The sequence below is a fragment of the Balaenoptera ricei genome, chromosome 5 (assembly GCF_028023285.1).
Source record: "Balaenoptera ricei isolate mBalRic1 chromosome 5, mBalRic1.hap2, whole genome shotgun sequence".
Taxonomy (NCBI): Eukaryota; Metazoa; Chordata; class Mammalia; order Artiodactyla; family Balaenopteridae; genus Balaenoptera; species Balaenoptera ricei.
In genome coordinates this window covers 29589511-29613289 of record NC_082643.1, presented here as the reverse complement: position 1 = coordinate 29613289, position 23779 = coordinate 29589511, and the positions used below count along the sequence as shown (strand labels likewise).

The 23779-nt window shown below is 39.3% G+C and overlaps 1 protein-coding gene across 3 annotated transcripts in view; it reads right to left on the bottom strand.

The window, feature by feature from the left end:
* LSM6 (LSM6 homolog, U6 small nuclear RNA and mRNA degradation associated) overlaps window positions 1–19010 on the bottom strand; it is a 40676-nt gene extending 21666 nt beyond the window's left edge. For 2 of the 3 annotated variants that reach the window (XM_059923934.1, XM_059923932.1), the window contains exons 1-3: window positions 18924–19010; window positions 17395–17497; window positions 5702–5817 (exon numbers count right to left, since the gene is read on the bottom strand). In XM_059923934.1, coding sequence (XP_059779917.1) covers window positions 5702–5795 — 94 coding nt within the window. In that variant the 5' untranslated portion in view covers window positions 5796–5817; window positions 17395–17497; window positions 18924–19010. The remainder of the gene's footprint in view (window positions 1–5701; window positions 5818–17394; window positions 17498–18923) is intronic. The other variant, XM_059923933.1, reaches the window with a different exon arrangement.
* Window positions 19011–23779: the final 4769 nt, after the last annotated feature.

The window sequence follows — 23779 nt, the reverse complement described above, 5'->3', positions numbered from 1 at the left end:
CTCCACTCTGTATGACAAACTCTAGGTCCATCCACCTCACTACAAATAACTCAATTTCATTTCTTTTTATTGCTGAGTAATATTCCACTGTATATATATCCCACATCTTCTTTATCCATTCATCTGTTGATGGACACTTAGGTTGCTTCCATGTCATGGCTATTGTAAATAGAGCTGCAATGAACATCATGGTACATGACCCTTTTTGAATTATGGTTTTCTCAGGGTATATGCCCAATAGTGGGATTGCTGGGTCATATGGTAGTTCTATTTTTAGTTTTTTAAGGAACCTCCATACTGTTCTCCATAGTGGCTGTATCAATTTACATTCCCACCAACAGTACAAGAGGGTTCCCTTTTCTCCACACCCTCTACAGCATTTATTCTTTGTAGATTTTTTGATGATGGCCATTCTGACTGGTGTGAGGTAATTCCTCATTGTAGTTTTGATTTGCATTTCTCTAATGATTAATGATGTTGAGCATCCTTTCATGTGTTTGTTGGCAATCTGTATATCTTCTTTGGAGAAATGTCTGTTTAGGTCTTCTGCCCATTTGTGGATTGGGTTGTTTGTTTTTTTGATATTGAGTTGCATGAGCTTCTTCTATATTTTGGAGATTAATTCTTTGTCAGTTGCTTCGTTTGCAAATATTTTCTCCCATTCTGAGGGTTGTCTTTTTGTCTTGTTTATGGCTTCCTTTGCTGTGCAAAAGCTTTTAAGTTTCATTAGGTCCCCTTTCTTTATTTTTGTTTTTATTTTCATTTCTCTAGGAGGTGGGTCAAAAGGGATCTTGCTGTGATTTACGTCAGAGTGTTCTGCCTATGTTTTCCTCTAAGAGTTTGATAGTGTCTGGCCTTATATTTAGGTCTTAAATCCATTTTGAGTTTATTTTTGTGCATGGTGTTAGGGAGTGTCCTAATTTCATTCTTTTACATGTAGCTGTACAGTTTTCCCAGCACCACTTATTGAAGAGGCTGTCTTTTCTCCATCGTATATTCTTGCTTCCTTTATCAAAGATAAGGTGACCATATGTGTGTGGGTTTACCTCTGGGCTTTCTATCCTATTCCATTGATCTACATTTCTGTTTTTGTGCCAGTACCATATTGTCTTGATTACTGTAGCTTTGTAGTATAGTCTGAAGTCAGGGAGCCTGATTCCACCAGCTCTGTTTTTCTTTCTCAAGATTGCTTTGGCTATTCGGGGTATTTTGTGTTTCCATACAAATTGTGAAATTTTTTCTTCTAGTTCTGTGAAAAATGCCATTGGTAGGTTGATAGGGATTGCACTGAATCTGTACATTGCTTTGGGTAGTATAGTCATTTTCACAATGTTATTTCTTCCAATCCAAGAATATGGTATATCTCTCCAACTGTTTAATTTCTTTCAACAGTGTCTTACAGTTTTCTGCATACAGGTCTTTTGTCTCCTTAGGCAGGTAAATTCCTAGGTATTTTATTCTTTTTGCTGCAATGGTAAATGGGAGTGTTTCCTTAATTTCTCTTTCAGATTTTTCATTATTAGTGTATAGGAATGCAAGAGATTTCTGTGCATTAATTTTGTATCCTGCAACTTTACCAAATTCATTGATTAGCTCCAGTAGTTTTCTGGTAAAGTCTTTAGGATTCTCTATGTACAGTATCATGTCATCTGCAAACAGTGACAGCTTTACTTCTTCTTTGCCGATTAGGAATCCTTTTATTTCTTTTTCTTCTCTGATTGCTGTGGCTAAAATTTTCAACACTATGTTGAATAGTAGTGGTGAGAGTGGGCAACCTTGTCTTGTTCCTGATCTTAGTGGAAATGGTTTCAGTTTTTCACCATTGAGAACAATGTTGGCTGTGGGTTTGTCATATATGGTCTTTATTATGTTGAGGTAAGTTCCCTCTATACCTACTTTCTGGATGGTTTTTATCATAAATGTGTTGAATTTTGTCAAAAGATTTTTCTGCATCTATTGAGATGATCATATGATTTTCCTCCTTCAGTTTGTTAATATGGTGTATCACATTGGTTGATTTGAGTATATTAAAGAATCCTTGCATCCCTGGGATAAACCCCACTTGATCATGGTGTATGATCCTTTTACTGTGCTGTTGGATTCTGTTTGCTCGCATTTGTTGAGTATATTTGCATCTATGTTCATCAGTGATATTGGCCTGTATTTTCTTTCTTTGTGACATCTTTGTCTGGTTTTGGTATCAGGGTAATGGTGACCTTGTAGAATGATTTTGGGAGTGTTCCTCCCTCTGCTATATTTTGGAAGAGTTTGAGAAGGTTAGGTGTTAGCTCTTCTCTAAATGTTTGATAGAATTCGCCTGTGAAGACATCTGGTCCTGGGCTTTTGTTTGCTGGAAGATTTTTAATCACAGTCTCAATTTGAGTGCTTGTGATTGGTCTGTTTATATTTTCTATTTCTTCCTGGTTCAGTCTCGGAAGGTTGTGTTTTTCTAAGAATTTGTCCATTTCTTCCAGGTTGTCCATTTTATTGGCATATAATTGCTTGTAGTAATCTCTCATGGTCCTTTATATTTCTGCAGTGTCTGTTCTTACTTCTCCTTTTTCATTTCTAATTCTATTGATTTGAGTCTTTTCCCTTTTTTTCTTGATGAGTCTGGCTAATGGTTTATCAATTTTGTTTATCTTCTCAAAGAACCAGCTTTTAGTTTAATAGATCTTTGCTATTGTTTCCTTCATTTTTTCCATTTATTTCTCATGTGATCTGTATGATTTCTTTCCTTCTGCTAATTTTGGGGGTTTTTTGTTCTTCTTTCTCTAATTGCTTTAGGTGTGAGGTAGGTTGTTTATTTGAGAAGTTTCCTGTTTCTTGAGGTAGGACTGTATTGCTATGAACTTCCCTCTTAGAACTGCTTTTGCTGCTTCCCATAGGTTTTGGGTTCTTGTGTTTTCACTGTTATTTGTTTCTAGGTATTTGCTGCTTCCCTCTTTGATTTCTTCAGTGATCTCTTGGTTATTTAGTAGTGTACTGTTTAGCTTCCAACTGTTTGTATTTTTTACAGATTTTTTTTCCTGTAATTGATATCTAGTCTCATAGCATTGTGGTCAGAAAAGATTCTTGATACAATTTCAGCTTTCTTAAATTTACCAAGGCTTCATTTGTGACTCAAGATATGATCTATCCTGGAGAATGTTCCATGAGCACTTGAGAAGAAAGAGTATTCTGTTGTTTTTGGATGGAATGTCCTATAAATATCAATGATGTCCACCTTGTTTAATGTGTCATTTAAAGCTTGTGTTTCCTTATTTATTTTCATTTTGGATGATCTGTCCATTGGTGAAAGTGGGGTGTTAAAGTCCCCTACTATGCTTGTGTTCCTGTCGATTTCCTCTTTTGTGGCTGTTAGCATTTGCCTTATATATTGAGGTGCTCCTATGTTGGGCGCATATAGATTTACAATTGTTATATCTCCTTCTTGGATTGATCCCTTGATCATTATGTAGTGTTCTTCTTTGTCTCTTGTAATATAGCCTTTATTTAAAGTCTATTTTGTCTGATATGAGAATTGCTACTCCAGCTTTCTTTTGATTTCCATTTGCATGGAATATCTTTTTCCATCCTCTCACTTTCAGTCTGTATGTGTCCCTAGGTCTGACGTGGGTCTCTTGAGACAGCATGTATATGGGTCTTGTTTTTGTATCCATTCAGCCAGTCTGTGTTTTTTGGTTGGAACATTGAATCCATTTACATTTAAGGTAGTTATCGATATGTATGTTCCTATTACCATTTTCTTAACTGTTCTGGGTTTGTTATTGTAGGTCTTGTCCGTCTCTTGTGTTTCCTGCCTAGAGACGTTCCTTTAGAATTTGTTGTAAAGCTGGTTTGGTGGTGCTAAATTCTCTTAGCCTTTGCTTGTCTGTAAAGGTTTTAATTTCTCCGTCGAATCTGAGTGAGATCCTTGCTGGATAGAGTAATTGTGTTTGTAGTTTTTTCCCTTTCATCACTTTAAATATGTCCTGCCACTCCCTTTTGGCTTGCAGAGTTTCTGCTGAAAGATCAGCTGTTAACCTTATGGGGATTCCCTTGTATGTTATTTGTTGTTTTTCCCTTGTTGCTTTTAATATTTTTCCTTTGTATTTAATTTTTGATAGTTTGATTAATACGTGTCTTGGCGTGTTTCTCCTTGGATTTATCCTGTAGGGGACTCTCTGTGCTTCTCGGACTTGATTAACCATTTCCTTTCCCATATTAGGGAAGTTTTCAACTATAACCTCTTCAAATATTTTCTCAGTCCCTTTTTTTTTTCTCTTCTTCTTCTGGGACTCCTATAATTCGAATGTTGGTACGTTTAATGTTGTCCCAGGGGTCTCTGAGACTGTCCTCAATTCTTTTCATTCTTTTTTCTTTATTCTGCTCTGCAGTAGTTATTTCCACTATTGTATCTTACGGTTCACTTATCTGTTCTTCTTTCTCAGTTATTCTGCTATTAATTCCTTCTAGAGAATTTTTAACTTCACTTACTCTGTTGTTCATCACTGTTTGTTTCCTCCTTAGTTTTTCTAGATCCTTAGTAAATGTTTCCTGTATTTTCTCCATTCTATTTCTAAGATTCTGGATCATCTTTACTATCATTACTCTGAATTCTATTTCAGGTAGACTGCCTATTTCCTCTTCATTTGTTTGGTCTGGTGGATTTTTACCTTGCTCCTTTATCTGCTGTGTATTTCTCTGTCTTCTCATTTTGCTAAACTGCAGCCTGCAGGTTCATATTTCCCATTGTTTTTGGTGTCTGCTCCCAGTGGCTAAGGTTGGTTCAGTGGGTTGTGTAGTCTTCTTGGTGGAGGGGACTGGTGCCTGTGCCTGTGTTCTGGTGGATGAGGCTGGATCTTTTCTTTCTGGTGGGCAGGTCCGCATCTGGTGGTGTGCTTTGGGGTGTCTGTGAACTTATTATGATTTTAGGCAGCCTCTCTGCTAATGGGTGGGGTTGTGTTCCTGTCTTGCTAGTTGTTTGTCATAGGGTGTCCAGCACTGTAGCTTGCTAGCTGTTGAGTGGAGCTGTGTCTTAGCGTTGAGATGGGGATCTCTGGGAGAGCTTTCACTGTTTGATAGTACGTGGGGCCAGGAGGTCTCTGGTGGTCCAGTGTCCTGAACTCGGCTTCCCACCTCAGAGGCTCAGGCCTGACAGCTGGCCGGAGTACCAAGACCCTGTCAGACACTCAGCCAGGTACGTGGGGAGTTTCTTGCCTTTTGGGAAGTCTGAGGTCTTCTGCCAGCATTCAGTAGGTGTTCTGTAGGAGCTGTTCCACATGTAGATGTATTTTTGATGTATTTGTGGGGAGGAAGGTGATCTGCACGTCTTACTCCTCTGCCATCTTGAAGGTCCCTCCCGTTGCTTGCCAATCTTGACTGCTTCCACAAAAACAAATGCTGCTCGGCCAAGGAATTCTTTAGTATCCGGTTACTCAAGCCTGGCTATCACCAGGGGATGCAGGCGCACCAATCTCAAAGCGAAGACAGGAGACAGAAGCCCCAGATCACGCAAGTCAGAGGCACACGCTCTGCTGTCAGAGTTGTCTCTCTAAAATGAACCATCTCAGAGGTAGAAAAAGAAATGGGTATAGAAACTGTTGACAACCAGTGATTTTTTGGTCTACTGGGTACTTCAAAAAGGTTAATAAAAAGCAGTTAAGTCACCTTTACTTCTTTAGTGAACACCAGTAAGGATGAAGCATGGAAATCTTACCTCGGTAATCCACTCCAGAATTTAATTTTACCACAACTGGTCGTCCGATGATTTGCTTCAGGAAGTCACTGGGTGTTTGCTTCCGCAGACTCATTTTAACAATCCTGATCAGAAATCTGAAAGGGAGCAATAAAGGTAAAGACAAAAGTTAATTATTCAACAAAAAAGCCTGGAAGCCCTTAATGTATTTGTAGGAAATCAAGTGTCAAAGGACCACATGCAAAGAGCCAACACTACTCCACCACCACACCCACAGCACGGCAGCTAATGCTAAGCGTTTGACACAAGTTACCTCATTAGGCCCACAAGAATCCTCCGACACAGCCTCACCACAGAAGAGCCCTGTGATTCCAGAGCCCCTGTTCTTAACCACTTGTCACCACTGTGTCCGCAGTCAACATACCCACGACCACCATGACCACCCCCACCACTTACCCAACGCTCACTTCATGCTGAGCGCTCTGCTAAGATCCCTAGAAATACTATCAAATTTAATCTTTACAAGAACCCTGGGAAGAAGGTCTTCATATCCCCACTGTGCTGATGAAATTAAAGGCCCAGAAGGATGAAATTACGTGCCCCCCAAATATGAGGGGATCAACATTCAAGTTCCAATCAGGCATGTTTTAAAGCCACTGTTTACATAATGTTTATATAGTATTTACAACAGCTGATTGTAAATACTATATGCCAAGACAGTATCTCCAGAAAGAATAATAATCATAATTGAGAGCCAATATTTGAGTGTACTACAGGCCGACACTTATGTAAGCACTTTACATGTATTAATCCACTTAGAGCTCACTGAGGTAGGTATTGTTTTGACCTCATTTTACAGATAACTAGACAAAGAAAGGGCTAAACATCCTGGTCAAGGTCACATAGCCAGTAAGTAGATGGCCAACCCATGTCTTAATCACACCTTTATGCAGCCTCCTGAAAGCTGCTAATGTAGCCAAATATTTTTATTATATTATGTATATTATAATTATAGCACATATACACTCTCTATAACAAAGAAAAAAATCTTAAAAATCAAGTATACGAGGAATCTAAAATAGGGAAAGAGCATTACACACCCAAATCAATCACAGACATACATAGCTACCCATCACTCCTTTCAAAACTCATCCTGTTTTGTAAGTTCTCTCTCTCAAAATACTTTGGTAAACAAATGTAACAAAACGTAACTGTTATTTAAGTAAAAACTTTGGAAATTAATTATTCTGTTTCAGTCAAATTCAGCATCATTTTATTTAGTAGCCATATAAACATTCACATTTAAAAATTAGTATGAATACAATACTTGAAGGACTCTCCTCAAGAACTCAAGTTGTGGGGCTTCCCTGGTGGCGCAGTGGTTGAGAATCCGCCTGCCAATGCAGGGGACACAGGCTCGAGCCCTGGCCTGGGAAGATCCCACATGCCGCAGAACAACTAAGCCCGGCACCACAACTACTGAGCCTGTGCTCTAGAGCCCGCGAGCCACAACTACTGAGCCCGCGTGCCACAACTACTGAAGCCCACACACCTAGAGCCCACACGCTGCAACAAGAGAAGCCACCGCAATGAGAAGCCTGTGCACCACAGTGAAGAGTGGCCCCCGCTGGCTGCAACTAGAAAAAGCTTGCACGCAGCAGCGAAGACCAAACACAGCCAAAAGTAAATAAATAAATTAAAAAAAAAGGAATCAAGTTCTTTTTTTTTGTTTTGTTTTCAATCAAAACTTTCACTAAACATTCTATGGTAAATAGCACTGCTTATTTCACTCCAAGTCCATCCACTCAATGATCTGAATTCAGGTTTAAGATCACTGTTTGGAGATTTTCTCAACGTAAATCCATGCAGATTCAGCAGTTTGGATAAACTGGAAGGCTAGAGTATTGGCTTTTCATTTGTTTAACAATTATGTGTATGGACACGCCCTGCAAGAAAATTTTTAAAATGTACACACAGGCTCTGACCCTAAAGAACTTAGAATCTAGAAGGACTCAAACTCTTGTTTAAAGGGAGTGAGTAAACAAAAATAATCGTAATTTAAGTAAAATAATTTTCTTTAAACAAGAAAAGTCAACATCCCAAGTTAAACAAAAGAAAATACAAATTTCAAAAACTATTCTTGAATTTGGGGCTGACATTTGGTCCATCCATCATCCATTCCATCTCCTCAAGGTTTGAAGGATTTTTTTAATGTGATCAAATAATTATTTTGCGTGGCAAATTTTAATTTTTCCACTGAATTGCCAGTTTATTTCTTTAGCTACACTGTCTCAACAGATAACTGAAATTATGACTACTATTCAGGACAATCACTATTCATTCATGACACAGACCACACAACGTTATTTATGGTGTTTTGAGCTCAAGAAAAAAATTACAAAGTAAATACTGTAGCAGATTCAATACCATTAATGACTTTAGTAAAAGGAAACAAATCTTCCCATTCATCTACAAAGTGCTTTATTTCTGTCTTGAACATGCATTGTTCTGTAGTTGGACAGGTTTACAGAGACATACTGAAGGCCCTACAGAGACTCATTCACTGAGACTTACATTCACTTCCCATCAGATGCTAAGTCCCATTGTGCCAGCTTCTTCATCTACAAACTGGAGAGAAAACTAGTTGTTTATTTTGTGCTAAAAAACCCACTAAGATGCATTCTGATGTGAAAATCTATTATTAACTACCTTGTCCAAAGTTAAAAGTTAATGACAGCAGATGAAGGAGCAAGGTAAAAACCCAACAGACCAAACAAATGAAGAGGAAATAGGCAGTCTACCTGAAAAAGAATTCAGAGTAATGATAGTAAAGATGATCCAAAATCTTGGAAACAGAATAGAGAAAATACAAGAAACGTTTAACAAGGACATAGAAGAACTAAAGAGCAAACAAACAATGATGAACAATACAATAAATGAAATTAAAAATTCTCTAGAAGGAATCAATAGCAGAATAACTGAGGCAGAAGAATGGTTAAGTGACCTGGAGTATAAATAAGTGGAAATAACTACTGCAGAGCAGAATAAAGAAAAAAGAATGAAAAGAACTGAGGACAGTCTCAGAGACCTCTGGGACAACATTAAACACATCAACATTCGAATTATAGGGGTCCCTGAAGAAGAGAAAAAGAAATGACCTGAGAAAATATTTGAAGAGATTATAGTTGAATACTTCCCTAATATGGGAAACAAAATATATAATCAAGTCCAGCAAGTGCAGAGAGTCCCATACAGGATAAATCCAAGGAGAAACACACCAAGACACATATTAATCAAACTATCAAAAATTAAATACAAAGAAAAAATATTAAAAGCAGCAAGGGAAAAACAACAAATAACATACAAGGGAATCCCCATAAGGTTAACAGCTGATCTTTCAGCAGAAACTCTGCAAGCCAGAAGGGAGTGGCAGGACATATTTAAAGTGATGAAAAGGAAAAAACTACAAACACGATTACTCTATCCAGCAAGGATCTCATTCAGATTCGACAGAGAAATTAAAACCTTTACAGACAAGAAAAAGCTAAGAGAATTTAGCACCACCAAACCAGCTTTACAACAAATTCTTTGTTGTTTTTGTTGTTAAATTTATTTATTTATTTATTTATTTATGGCTGTGTTGGGTCTTTGTTTCTGTGTGAGGGCTTTCTCTAGTTGCGGCAAGTGAGGGCCACTCTTCATCGCGGTGTGCGGGCCTCTCACTATCGCGGCCTCTCTTGTTGCGGAGCACAGGCTCCAGACGCGCAGGCTCAGTAGTTGTGGCACACGGGCTTAGTTGCTCTGCGGCATGTGGGATCCTCCCAGACCAGGGCTCGAACCCGTGTCCCCTGCATTGGCAGGCAGATTCTCAACCACCGTGCCACCAGGGAAGCCCATACAACAAATTCTAAAGGAACTTCTCTAGGCAGGAAACACAAGAGATGGAAAAGACCTACAATAACAAACCCAAAACAATTAAGAAAATGGTAATAGGAATATACATATTGATAACTACCTTAAATGTAAATGGATTAAATGCTCCAACCAAAAGACACAGACTGGCTGAATGGATACAGAAACAAAATCTATATATATGCTGTCTACAAGAGACCCACTTCAGACTTAGGGACACATACAGACTGAAAGTGAGAGGATGGAAAAAGATATTCCATGCAAATGGAAATCAAAAGAAAGCTGGAGGAGCAATTCTCAGATCAGACAAAATAAACTTTAAAATAAAGGCTATTACAAGAGACAAAGAAGAACACTTCATACTGATCAAGGGATCAATCCAAGAAGAAGCTATAACAATTGTAAATCTTTATGCACCCAACATAGGAGCACCTCAATATATAAGGCAAATGCTAACAGCGATAAAAGGGGAAATTGACAGGAACGCAATCATAGTAGGAGACTTTAACACCCCACTCTCACCAATGGACAGATCATCCAAAATGAAAATAAGGAAACACAAGCTTTAAATGACACATTAAACAAGATGGACTTAATTGATATTTATAGGACATTCCATCCAAAAACAACAGAATACTCTTTCTTCTCAAGTGCTCATGGAACATTCTCCAGGATAGATCATATCTTGAGTCACAAATGAAGCCTTGGTAAATTTAAGAAAACTGAAATTGTATCAAGTATCTTTTCCAACCACAACACTATGAGACTAGGTATCAATTACAGGAAAAAATCCGTAAAAAATACAAACAGATGGAGGCTAAACAGTACACTACAAAATAACCAAGAGATCACTGAAGAAATCAGAGAGGGAATCAAAAATATCTAGAAACAAATGACAATGAAAACACAACGACCCAAAACCGATGGGATGCAGCAAAAGCAGTTCTAAGAGGGAAGTTTATAGCAATACAATCCTACCTCAAGAAACAGGAAACTTCTCAAATAAACAACCTAACATTACACCTAAATAAATTAGAGAAAGAAGAAGAAAAAAACCCCGAAAATTAGCAGAAGGGAAGAAATCATACAGATCAGATGAGAAATAAATGAAAAAAAATGAAGGAAACAATAGCAAAGATCTATAAAACTAAAAGCTGGTTCTTTGAGAAGATAAACAAAATTGATAAACCATTAGCCAGACTCATCAAGAAAAAAAGGGAAAAGACTCAAATCAATAGAATTAGAAATGAAAAAGGAGAAGTAAGAACAGACACTGCAGAAATATAAAGGACCATGAGAGATTACTACAAGCAATTATATGCCAATAAAATGGACAACCTGGAAGAAATGGACAAATTCTTAGAAAAACACAACCTTCCGAGACTGAACCAGGAAGAAATAGAAAATATAAACAGACCAATCACAAGCACTCAAATTGAGACTGTGATTAAAAATCTTCCAGCAAACAAAAGCCCAGGACCAGATGTCTTCACAGGCGAATTCTATCAAACATTTAGAGAAGAGCTAACACCTAACCTTCTCAAACTCTTCCAAAATATAGCAGAGGGAGGAACACTCCCAAAATCATTCTACAAGGTCACCATTACCCTGATACCAAAACCAGACAAAGATGTCACAAAGAAAGAAAATACAGGCCAATATCACTGATGAACATAGATGCAAATATACTCAACAAATGCGAGCAAACAGAATCCAACAGCACAGTAAAAGGATCATACACCATGATCAAGTGGGGTTTATCCCAGGGATGCAAGGATTCTTTAATATACTCAAATCAACCAATGTGATACACCATATTAACAAACTGAAGGAGGAAAATCATATGATCATCTCAATAGATGCAGAAAAATCTTTTGACAAAATTCAACACATTTATGATAAAAACCATCCAGAAAGTAGGTATAGAGGGAACTTACCTCAACATAATAAAGGCCATATATGACAAACCCACAGCCAACATCGTTCTCAATGGTGAAAAACTGAAACCATTTCCACTAAGATCAGGAACAAGACAAGGTTGCCCACTCTCACCACTATTATTCAACATAGTGTTGGAAGTTTTAGCCACAGCAATCAGAGAAGAAAAAGAAATAAAAGGAATCCAAATCGGCAAAGAAGTAAAGCTGTCACTGTCTGCAGATGACATGACACTGTACAAAGAGAATCCTAAAGACTCTACCAGAAAACTACTAGAGCTAATCAATGAATGTGGTAAAGTTGCAGGATACAAAATTAATGCACAGAAATCTCTTGCATTCCTATACACTAATGATGAAATATCTGAAAGAGAAATTAAGGAAACACTCCCATTTACCACTGCAACAAAAAGAAAAAAATACCTAGGAATAAACCTACCTAAGGAGACAAAAGACCTGTATGCAGAAAACTATAAAACACTGATGAAAGAAATTAAACAGTTGTAGAGTTATACCATGTTCTTGGATTGGAAGAAATAACATTGTGAAAATGACTATACTACCCAAAGCAATCTATAGATTCAATGCAATCCCTATCAACCTACCAATGGCATTTTTCACAGAACTAGAACAAAAAATTTCACAATTTGTATGGAAACACAAAATACCCCGAACAGCCAAAGCAATCTTGAGAAAGAAAAACAGAGCTGGTGGAATCAGGCTCCCTGACTTCAGACTATACTACAAAGCTACAGTAATCAAGACAGTATGGTACTGGCACAAAAACAGAAATATAAATCAATGGAACAGGATAGAAAGCCCAGAGGTAAACCCACACACATATGGTCACCTTATTTTTGATAAAGGAGGCGAGAATATACAATGGAGAAAAGACAGCCTCTTCAATAAGTGGTGCTGGGAAAACTGTACAGCTACATGTAAAAGAATGAAATTCGAACACTCCCTAACACCATACACAAAAATAAACTCAAAATGGATTAAAGACCTAAATGTAATAAGGGCAGACACTATAAAACTCTTAGAGGAAAATACAGGCAGAACACTCTATGACATAAATCACAGCAAGATCCTTTTGACCCACCTCCTAGAAAAATGAAAATAAAAGCAAAAATAAACAAATAGGACCTAATGAAACTTAAAAGCTTTTCCACAGCAGAGGAAACCATAAACAAGACAAAAAGACAACCCTCAGAATGGGAGAAAATATTTGCAAATGAAGCAACTGACAAAGAATTAATCTCCAAAATATAGAAGAAGCTCATGCAGCTCAATATCAGAAAAACAAACAACCCATCCAAAAATGAGCAGAAGACCTAAACAGACATTTCTGCAAAGAAGATATACAGTTTGCCAACAAACACATGAAAGGATGCTCAACATCAGTAATCACTAGAGAAATGCAAATCAAAACTACAATGAGGAATTACCTCACACCAGTCAGAATGGCCATCATCAAAAAATCTACAAAGAATAAATACTGTAGAGGGTGTGGAGAAAAGGGAACCCTCTTGCACTGCTAGTGGGAATGTAAATTGATACAGCTACTATGGAGAACAGTATGGAGGTTCCTTAAAAAACTAAAAATAGAACTACCATATGACCCAGCAATCCCACTACTGGGCATATACCCTGAGAAAACCATAATTCAGAAAGAGTCATGTACCACAATGTTCATTGCAGCATAATTTACAATAGCCAGGACATGAAAGCAACCTAAGTGTCCATCAACAGCTGAATGGATAAAGAAGATGTGGTACATGTATACAATGGAATATTACTCAGCCATAAAAAGAAACGAAATTGAGCCATTTGTAGTGAGGTGTATGGACTTAAGAGTCTGTCATACAGAGTGAAGTAAGTCAGAAAGAGAAAAACAAATGCCGTACGCTAACACATATATATGGAATCTAAAAAGAAAAATTGGTTCTGAAGAACCTAGGGGCAGAACAGGAATAAAGATGCAGACGTAGAGAATGGACTTGAGGACACGGGGAGGGGGAAGCGTAAGCTGGGACAAAGTGAGAGAGTGGCATGGACTTATATATACTACCAATATAAAAGAGATAACTAGTGCGAAGCAGGCACATAGCACAGGGAGATCAGCTCGGTGCTTTGTGACCACCTAGAGGGATGGGATAGGGAGCGTGGGAGGGAGACACAAGAGGGAGGAAATGTGGGGATATATGTATATGTATAGCTGATTCACTTTGCTATAAAGCAGAAACTAACACACCATTGTAAAGCAATTATACTGCAATAAAGATGTTAAAAAAAAAAAAAGTTAATGACAGAGAACAGTTCTGAAAGTTTCTGAGATGCTCTTCCTGGGTTAGGATCCTCAAATTCGGCTCAAATAAAATTTTCCATTTTTTAGAAAAAAGAAAAAAGTTAAAGACAGATAAAAGAATACAAACCTAGACTGATAGTTGCTTAACTGATGATATTAGTTATTTTTAAAATGTTACTAATACTATCTTTCCTCACCTTTTAAAAAGGCATGGACATATTCTTCTTCTAAACTCATCAAAGATCATGCCTCTGCCATGAAGTCTCATGTCTACCCCAATTAACATCAATCTCTTCCTGAAGGCATTCAACGTTTCAAATTTTTACGCAGCACCTGCCTGTCAGGCACTTAGGCTGGGGATGTAACACCCATAAGACATGGCCTTGGGCCCTCAGAGTTGACACTCCAAAGGGGACAGAAACATACAAATGGAGAAGTCTTTAAAAAGCTGTATGCATTTGGATAAAATGATGCAGAGAACAGCACATACGGAAGAGTGGCTTAGATCAGGCCTTGGAGATGAAAGAAAGATTTCGGGAGGTGAACCTGAGCTGAGTATGGAGGAAAAGGAGTCCACCAGCCTGAAAGGAGAGAAATCTTAGCAAAGGCATTAGACAGCGTTTGGGTGTGAGGGGAAAATGCTTCCTAGGCAAGGAGGACAAACAGCTGCAGAAGGTAGCAGGGCCACCATCAAGGGAGCAGAGCAAGTCAGGTTGAGAGCGCGCAGCCCTGAGCCTCTAGGCCCGTTTCCCAAAAGTGAGTCATCGGCATCACTTGGAGATCCTCATTCGGTAGTTCTGGGGCAGGACCTAGAATCTGTTTGCAAAAGCCTAGAAGAGGCCTATGAACTGGCAAGCAAGGGAAACACTTGTGTCAGTGATGGGGACCCTAGGAAGGTCTGAAGCAGAGACTTGCATGCTTGCAGATTGGAGACAGGCCCTCTCACTGAGTTCTGGAGTCAGTTTCCCATTTGGTTACCTGTCACTATTTACTCTCTTTTATATGCTTTACTTTTTTTAAATAGGAGTCTTTTCTCCCTCAAAAGACTGGAAGCCATGTGAAAGGAGAGACTAGTACCAAGCTTCTCATTTACTCTCTAGGACATTGACATTGTGCTAAATCTCTTGAAAAAAAATTTTGTTTTAAGTTATTTGTAAAGAGGATGGTTGCTTCAAACACATTTTATCCATTACTTTAGGAGAGCATATCTTTTACATTCATCTTCATTAGGCTTCCATGGTACTCCCTGTTACTTAATGACTCGCCCATAAATCCATTTTGTATGAGTCAATTGGTCTCGACACCACAATTTTCCCGACTTGGCTCACGTAAGTTTAAGTTTTCATCTTTTAAATTGGATAAGGCAGAAGGAAGAGTTCTGTTTCTGAAGGAAGAAAAAAGCCTCTCGAACCATAAACATATAAGAGGAAAAAGGCTTTCTTGCTTCAGGGTCACCTTGATAAAACTTCTCTTCAAAATTAAAGCCATAATCACCCTCTAGGCCTCCTCTCCCTTCCCTGACTCCTACTCAGGCTTTTAAATGACCTATTTTCATAAATGGCTATTAAGTCAAAAGCAGTATATTTTCTGGTAGAAGCTACTGAGAGGTCTGGTACAAGAATATCTGCCTACTGCCTTGCAGAGATTTTTTTAATTAGAAGAATGGGGAGGAAAAAAGAACCAAATTTTATTCATCCACTATGTGCCAGGCCACACTACATTCCTCAGCAATTCACATAGCAACCCTGAGAGGGGGTGCACAGAACTAAGGCTTGACCCCAAAGCCGAAGCCCTTTCAGAGGTACAGCTGCCCTTTTGAATAGGTGTTAAACCTGGGGAATGGCCATAGAGACAGTGAGAGATCTATTTGGAGAGTAGCAGTACTGGGGGGGGGGGGGGGGGGAACACCGAAAGTGACAAAGTACTGTAAATTAGCCTGTGACGATATTTTAAAATGGTCAAACAGAAAGAAATATACAAGGAGACATGCAAATCCTTGTTTCTCGGCAATGTTCACTGTAAACTTTCACCTACTCTTGAAGTATTTACAGTTTAGGGTGAAAAAAAATTGAAAAGGAAAAAACTGCAATGAAACCCAACACTACAACCCAAGTAAACGCAGCTGTAGACTAACACGTCATTGTCAGAGAGGGCATCAGACACGGAGAAACACAGCTCTCTGTATATCTCCCTTCCGAGACAGCGGATACGTTGCCCTCTTCCGAAGGCTTCAGACCAATCCCTCCTCCCCACCCACAGGGGGCTACCTGCCTCCCCTCTCTCCCAGGGGCCACGCTGAGTTGGCCCTCTGCGCGCCCAGAGCACCTCTCTCCACTCGCAGTCATTGCCCTGGGCGGGCTGTTCTGCAGTTTTCCTGTTTGCTGACCAGTCTCCCACACGGGGTACTAAGCTTCTCGGGGACAAGGAAAATGTGTTACTCATTTAGTAACCCTGGTACCTAAGCACATTGCCCAGGCCTAAGGAAGCAGCACTTAAGGGCAGTGCCAAGGAAAAGCCCTGTCCCTTCCCCTCCTCTCCCAGCTACGGGCACAGTGATGGGGACGGCATCATCCATGCATGTAAACAGCTATAACCTAGTAATATCTCTATTACTGACCATCAAATTAAAGAAAGATGGAGAAAACAGAAATGTTTCTGTGTTGTCCAAGAACCAGCTGCACCCGAATCAACACAGATGGCTTGTTAAATGCAGATTCCTGAAGCCAACTCCCAGTCAGACTCTCTAGGTAAGGAGCACTGTAATTTATGTTGTATAAAGTTCCGCAAATAATTTCCATAAGCAAGTGGTTCTCCACCAGCAGCGATTTTAAACCCCACCCTCAGGGACATTCAGAAATGTCTGAAGACATTTTGGATTCTCTTGACTGCGGAGAGTGGTGCCACTGATATCTAGTAGGTAGAGGCCAGGGATTCGGCTTAACACTCTACACAGCATAGGACGGAGGTCCTCCACAACAAAGGATGTCAGCTGAGGTTGAGAAACTCTGTTATAAGCCCTAAAACCATTGTTCTCTGATCTTAAGGCAACAAGGAGTTTTTAAAAAACCTTCAAGGGTTAACAAATGAGAACCAACAGCTAAGTTCTAACCACATGACAGAGTATAAATCATAACTTATTAGATATTTTATTCCAACATATAAAGAATATGAAAACAACTGTCAAAAAAAATCTTGACGGGATTGCCATTCCAAATAATGAATTGCTAGTCCTGACCATGAAAACGTCACTTTTCCCATTTTTCAGTGCTACAGATCACTCAGATGATTACAATCTCTGTTACCTGACCCAAATCTGAAACCGTAGAATATGAAAAAATATATATATACATATTATATATAGATACAAATTATATATACATAGCTGAATCACTTTTGCTGTACACCTGAAACTAACACAATATTGTAAGTCAACTACACTTCAATAAAAAAATAAACTGTTGAATAATCCAAGTGATGTAAACATCTTTTAAAATTCTAATACTAAGTATGTCACAGTTCAGTGAGAGACCACCTGTTGCAGCATAAAGAGTACTCACTTGGGATGCGGGAACCCTGAGTTCTAATCCCAGCTCTGCTACTTAATTAGCTGTGTGCCTTGGATAACTCATCATTTCACCTCTCAGGCCCCAGGTTCCTCACCTGCAAAATAAGGGAGTTATGCCAGACGATCGCTTGAGGGATCATCCTGCTCTAACATTCAGTCAGGGCCTATGCAGTAACTCCAATAATACAAATACACACACACAATAACATCCTCTGAAGAATCCTGCACAAAATTCAAGCAAGTGGAATTGCCACATACTACTATATAAAAAAAAAAAAATCCAAAGAGGCTCAACCTTGCCAGTTGATATCCTAGAAAAGAATTACTTTTGGTGAAAAAGGCACAAACGTGAATGATGGAAACTACTAAAACTTTTTTTGGCAAACAATCTGGCCATGTGTATGAAGACCTAAAAAAGACACCACAAGATCACAGCATCTATTCTAATAATTTCACTCCTCAGAATCAGTCCAAGTTAATCATCTGAAATATTTTTTTTTAAAGTGTTTATCAAAGTATTACCTGGTATACTAAAATGAAGCAAAAATTCACAAACACCCTAAATGCCCCACAGCCGGGAAATGGTTAAATAATGGATACGACCTACACAATGATGATTTAGGCAGCCAATCAAAAGAAAGTACAAAATTAGAAATTATATTTAGGAATGATTTCTAAATGAAAGTGAAAAACTAAATACACTGTTAAGTGATAAAATGGGTACAGCCTTAGCTCAAATACAAACTAGCCCAGAACAGAGACTGTAGGCGGAAGGGTGCCATCAAAGTTATTTTCTTCACTAAACGTTTCTGTATTTCCATTTTTTCTATAACCGTCTTGTACTAATAAGGGGTAGGGAAAGAACACACCAAATCACTCTCGAGATTATCTGCATCATCCCAGTTCTAGACACCTTAAACGAAAATACGGGCTGACCGCGCGCGCACACGCCTGCTCACAAAAGCCGTGGTGACAGGACTTAACACCATGCAACTGTGGGCATCCCCAACCTGACAACTCGGGAAGGTGGGCTAGTCCAGCCCTTAATTCCTGGGAGTCAGGCGCAGCCACCCCGATGCAGCGGAGGCAAGGCAATTCCAGGCGAAGCCTGACCCTGTGTTCGGGTCCGCTTTCCCGCCGAATCCCAGGGCTCACGTCGGGCTTCCCAGCGTACTTCGACCACCATGAGCGGCCTCGGAAGCCACCTCGTGGGGCCCGACCGATGCCGTTTCTCCCCGCGCGATCTAGGCTGCCCTTGGGGTGGGGTTCTCAGGACCGAGCTTGGGAAGCCCGGCGCCGGCGGTCCCAGATCTCCCGGGCACGACAGGCGCCGAGGACCGAGCGTGAGCGTGGGGACCCGCCACCCGCAGGCTCCGGAGTCCGCGCTCGCTCCCGCTCGCTCCCGGGCCCTCCAGGGGCTGCAGGCCCGGCTCGGCTCGGCTCGGGGATGCTGCTCACGAACCCTGCCCGGGGCAACGGAACACTGAGGCCTCGGACTGCGCGCGCGGCCGCGTGGCTCACCTCGCGGCCGGAATCGGCACCCCGACTCCGGGCACCCCACAAGCCCGGCTTCAGCCGACCAGCCAGGCGAAAACGAAACTGAAATCGCCGAGGCGGCGGCGCTTTTCTGTCTCAGCCAATCATTGCTTTCCATGACTACGGCAGCCCGAGAGGACCGAAAAGGCCCACCGCGCCAGAGCGCGCTAATCCCAGAATCCTGGTTTGCCTGAAGGCGAAATTGGCGCCCGGAGTCAAGGTGGAAAGCGCTGGGGCTCTTTTCTAACAGAAAGCAAGCACCACCAGTCCTCCCTCCCTGACTCCCGCAAAGGAAAAAGCAACACTGGAAGGGATATTTTAACCAGGATTTCTTTTAGGCAGAAATGTTAAAAAATAACTTGAAGGCATAAGAAACTGGAATTCACTGCGAAAGTAATATCTATACATACTCAAGAAATGCCCTGAATTTGAATAATTAAATACAAATAAATAAATAAAACAAACAGTCTCGGACCTTTAAATCCACTTTTGGATTTTGCTTAAATGTGTGAAAACGAAGTCTTTCTTAGCAAGAGATTGTTTCCATAGCAACGATAATCGACACAAAAAATTAAAATCACTGAAGTAACTCGTATTATAAAGGCATAAAGTGCGTTGCATTACAAACTAGCTCTAATTGGAAATGGTGTACAGACATTATTTAAGTGCTGCTATGGGAACTTGGTTTGGAACTTTGCATGAATTCTCAATATTCTTGCCATTCAAGGGAGAGGAAAAAGAAGAAAACTAGTATGCCAGGACTTGATTCCTTTTTCTCCTACACACATACCCTCATCAGCTTAAAATTTATACTTTACTTCTATTCCAAATTTGTAATGCTATAAACAAAGCGATGATATCTTTAAACAGATCTTTAACCCTGTTTAAGTGTTACAGGATCTAAAATACAGATTTTTTTCCTAAGACAAAAATGAGTTCACCCTCTTGTAAGCTTCTCTTAGCTAAAGGCAGAAGAAATGAACCTTTGATTGACACAGGGGACAGAGAATGACTAGGTGTGATTTGGTAGAAAAGAGGGACTTCCTTATATGATTTTATAAGAGCTCCCTTTGGGTAAAGACCACATAATTGTAGATTTATTGAAAAGAGCTGTATTTGAAGTTCTTGCAATATAAAATATAATGTAAATTTTAAAAATTTAGGTAAAGTGTCATTTAAATAAATTAATTAGCTGCCCCCGAAAACCCCACAACATAATAGGATATAAAGCCCCATCCCCAAAAGCCTTCACAAAAGACATCAAATTGTACTATATTCTGCACCGATTGTTTCAATTATTCAAAACAGAATTTTATATTCATAGCCTCTTTCCCTTTACCAAAGAGCCTTCATGGAGTCATTATGACTGGTGGGCAGGGGACAAGGAAGAATTTTAAGGACACGTTTCATCTGCAGAGCAGCTGCAACCTTTTCCAAGGAGCAAAGATATGTAAGGGCCCAAGCAGATAAACAGGGTGGGCACCATGAATTAGTTCACAAGCCAAAAATGTTTACCAAAATGTAGTTGTGCCCAGAACCCCCTCAGCAGCTTAGAATTGGCTTTTACTAACCCACAAAGCAAACTTCCATATTTTACAGGGTTTTTTTCCCCCAGCATCTTTTATTATACAAAGAAAACATGTGCAAGACTTTTTCGGAATACTGGTCCACTGAGAACAAGTCTTCAAAACCCTGAACACAAACATTAATTTATTAAGGAGTTTTAAAGTCATAAAAATAGCATGACAAGATTTAGTTTAGCTTACATGGTTTAGTTGTAAGAACTGATGAACCTACACTGACACATCATAATCACCCCAAGTCCATAGTTTATATTAGGGTTCACTTTGATGGTGTACACTCTATGGGTTTTGATGAAGATATAATGACATGTATCCACCATTATCGCATCATACAGAGCAGTTCCAGGGTCTCCAAAATCATCTGTGCCTCGCCTGTGTATTTATCCTTCTCTCCCCACTGACCCCTGGTAACCACTGATTTTTTTACTGTCTTCATGGTTTTGCCTTTTCCAAAATATCATTCAGTTGGAATCATACAGTATGTAGACTTTTCAGATTGGCTTCTTTCACTTAGTAATATGCATTTATGGTTCCTCCATGTCTTTTCATGGCTTGATGACTCATTTCTTTTTAGCTCTGGATAACATTCCATTGTCTGAATGTACCACAGTTTATTTATTCGTTCACTTACTGAAGGATATCTTGGTTGCTTCCAAGTTTTAGCAGTTATGAATAAAGTTATTATAAACGTCTGTGTGTGGGTTTTTGTATAGACATAAGTTTTCGATTCACTTGAATAAATACCAAGGAGCGCAATTGCTGAACTCTATGATAACAGTGTGTTTACTTCTGTAAGAAATGGCCAAACTGTCTTCCAAAGTGGCTGTACCATTTTGCATTCCCACCAGCAATGACTCAGGGTTCCTATTGCTCCACATCTTCAGTGTTTGGTGTGTCCAGTATTTTGGATTTGGGCCATTCTAATGGGTATATAGTGGTATCTCTTCGCAGTTTTAATTTGCATTTCCTTAATGACATATCGTCATATGCTTATTTGCCATTTGTACATCTTCTTTGGTGAGGTGTCTTTTCAGATCTTTTGTCCATTATTCAATCCAATTGTTCATTTTTTAAAATTGAGTTTTAAGAGTTCTTTGTATATTTTAGATAACAGTCCTTTATCAGATGTGTTTGTTGCAAATATTTTCTCCCAATCTGTAGCTTGTCTTTTCATTCTCTTGAATTTATTATTCTTAAAATAGGCAAATGCTAACATAACAATACTGAGATGAACTTTTGCCACTTCGTTTTTTTGTTCCAAACTTCTATAGTTCTTTGTACTTATGTCTTTGAAAAACTATGTCCTTCAGTGTTTCATGTGCGTAAGAGAAGGTATTGAAATCAAGGGCAGTCGTCAATTAGCCATTAATAAATAATAAACTGTAACCTGCCTTCATTGATCAAACTCACTTTGTTTTTACAAAAACTTGCATGTCCTCCAAGCATCATGCAGCCTAAACAATAAGATGTTTGCCCAAGTTGTTTTTTTAGGAACTTGGAGTCACCTGTGTCTCCAGTTCAAGCTCAGGTAGGTTAAGACTGGTTAGGACCACTGACCTTCCCATTAAGCTGTCCAATAGGTGACCTGTTGACATCAGAGGATCCAAAACTCCACCCTCAAAACATGCTGGCACCGCCATTCTCTGAACATGTGTCCCATGTAAAAGCCTGTAGCATAGTTGCGCTTGCGCAGAATGATGATCACCTCACCTTGTTCTTATCTCCAGTCACCTCTCTCCACGCTTCCTATGCCTCACCTTTATCCCATAAATATCCTGAGCCCCTCGCCTTTGAAGGAGGCGGTTTTAAGATTTACTGTCCCTTCTCCTCACTTGGCTGCCTTGTGAATAAACTTTTCTCTGCTGCAAACCTCAGCATCTGAGCATTTGGCTTGCTGAGCCTCAGGCAAACAAACCCAGTTGGGTAACAATATCACGTCTAGCTTATTTTATGAAACACCCAACAGCCCTGTGGACATGTGGGTGATTGTGTTATGTTCATGACACTGATGATGAGAAATGCAAACATGAAACTGGATTGGTCAACAGTCTCCAAAGCAGATTTTAATATCTAAATTAGTGTTATGCTTCTAGTAACTTTGGCTATCTTGTTCCAGCGATGCATTAACTCTATGAAGTGCTGGCTTGCACTTGGAGCTTCAGACTGGACAATAAAAACACCTGTCACATCCTAGATTTGGGTATTTGGACCACTGTTATCTACCTTTTATCATGGAATGTGAAAATTTTTTGTTAAAGACAACAAGGAAAAAGATACTCTTGTTGTCGAATATCTTCTGAGAAGTAATATATGCTTATTGACTGTGGGCCAAATTTCTCAGAAAAAACAGTGGTGTGCCTTTTATTTTTCCCAAAAGATGTGATATATTCTACATCATGGGCACTGGGTTTCAGATATAACATTTGAGATGTTTAAATAAATGTTCAGACGTCATCGACCATCATTTTGGTATAACTTGAATTTCAGAAGAGATGGGCTCAGGGTCTGAACTCCTATGAGGAAAGTCTTCCAAATGCAGTGATGCTTTATGCGCCACTCTGAACTCTAGAAAACCGCTCTCAACTGTAAAATTCAGTGAAATTGGTGTGACGCTGCTCTTGTATTTTAATCAAGATGAACTTGAAAGGTGAACAGTATAAGTGGGAGAAATTATTTATAATTTAGTAATAAAAGTTTATGTCTAACACTCCAAATTTCATACATCTGCTGTGTGCTGGCCCTGAGATATAAAACAATTGAAGTTGCCTTTACATTTGGCCTTATATGAAAGGTCATAAATTAGAATGTTAGCGTTCGTCTTCTTTCCTAGCTCACAAAATCTCCATATTAACATCTTCACCTCAGACATAAATGGTTACCCAGCCACAAAGAAAAGAGTTGTATTGGCCTTTTATGAATTATAGTTTATGTTGGAAATCTGTGGTCCATAAGGCTGCTGTTCATCTTGCAGTGGAGTGAATCTACTTCAATGAACTAATTCTACCACAGTGGAACTAATTAAAACTGTACAGCCATTTGAAATAAACAAATTACAGTCTATAAAAATTCAGGAATAGTTTAGATATCAGCAGATGATTTCCAAGGTATGCGGTTCTTTTCACTCTTAAAAATGCACATCTACATCTCTGAGGGATTTTCTCTGCTTGAATACTTGACACCACATTTATTTAAGATAAATTCAATTTTCAAAATGTTTCTTACTAACGTGATTTTAACTGATAATGTGAAAATTTTGAT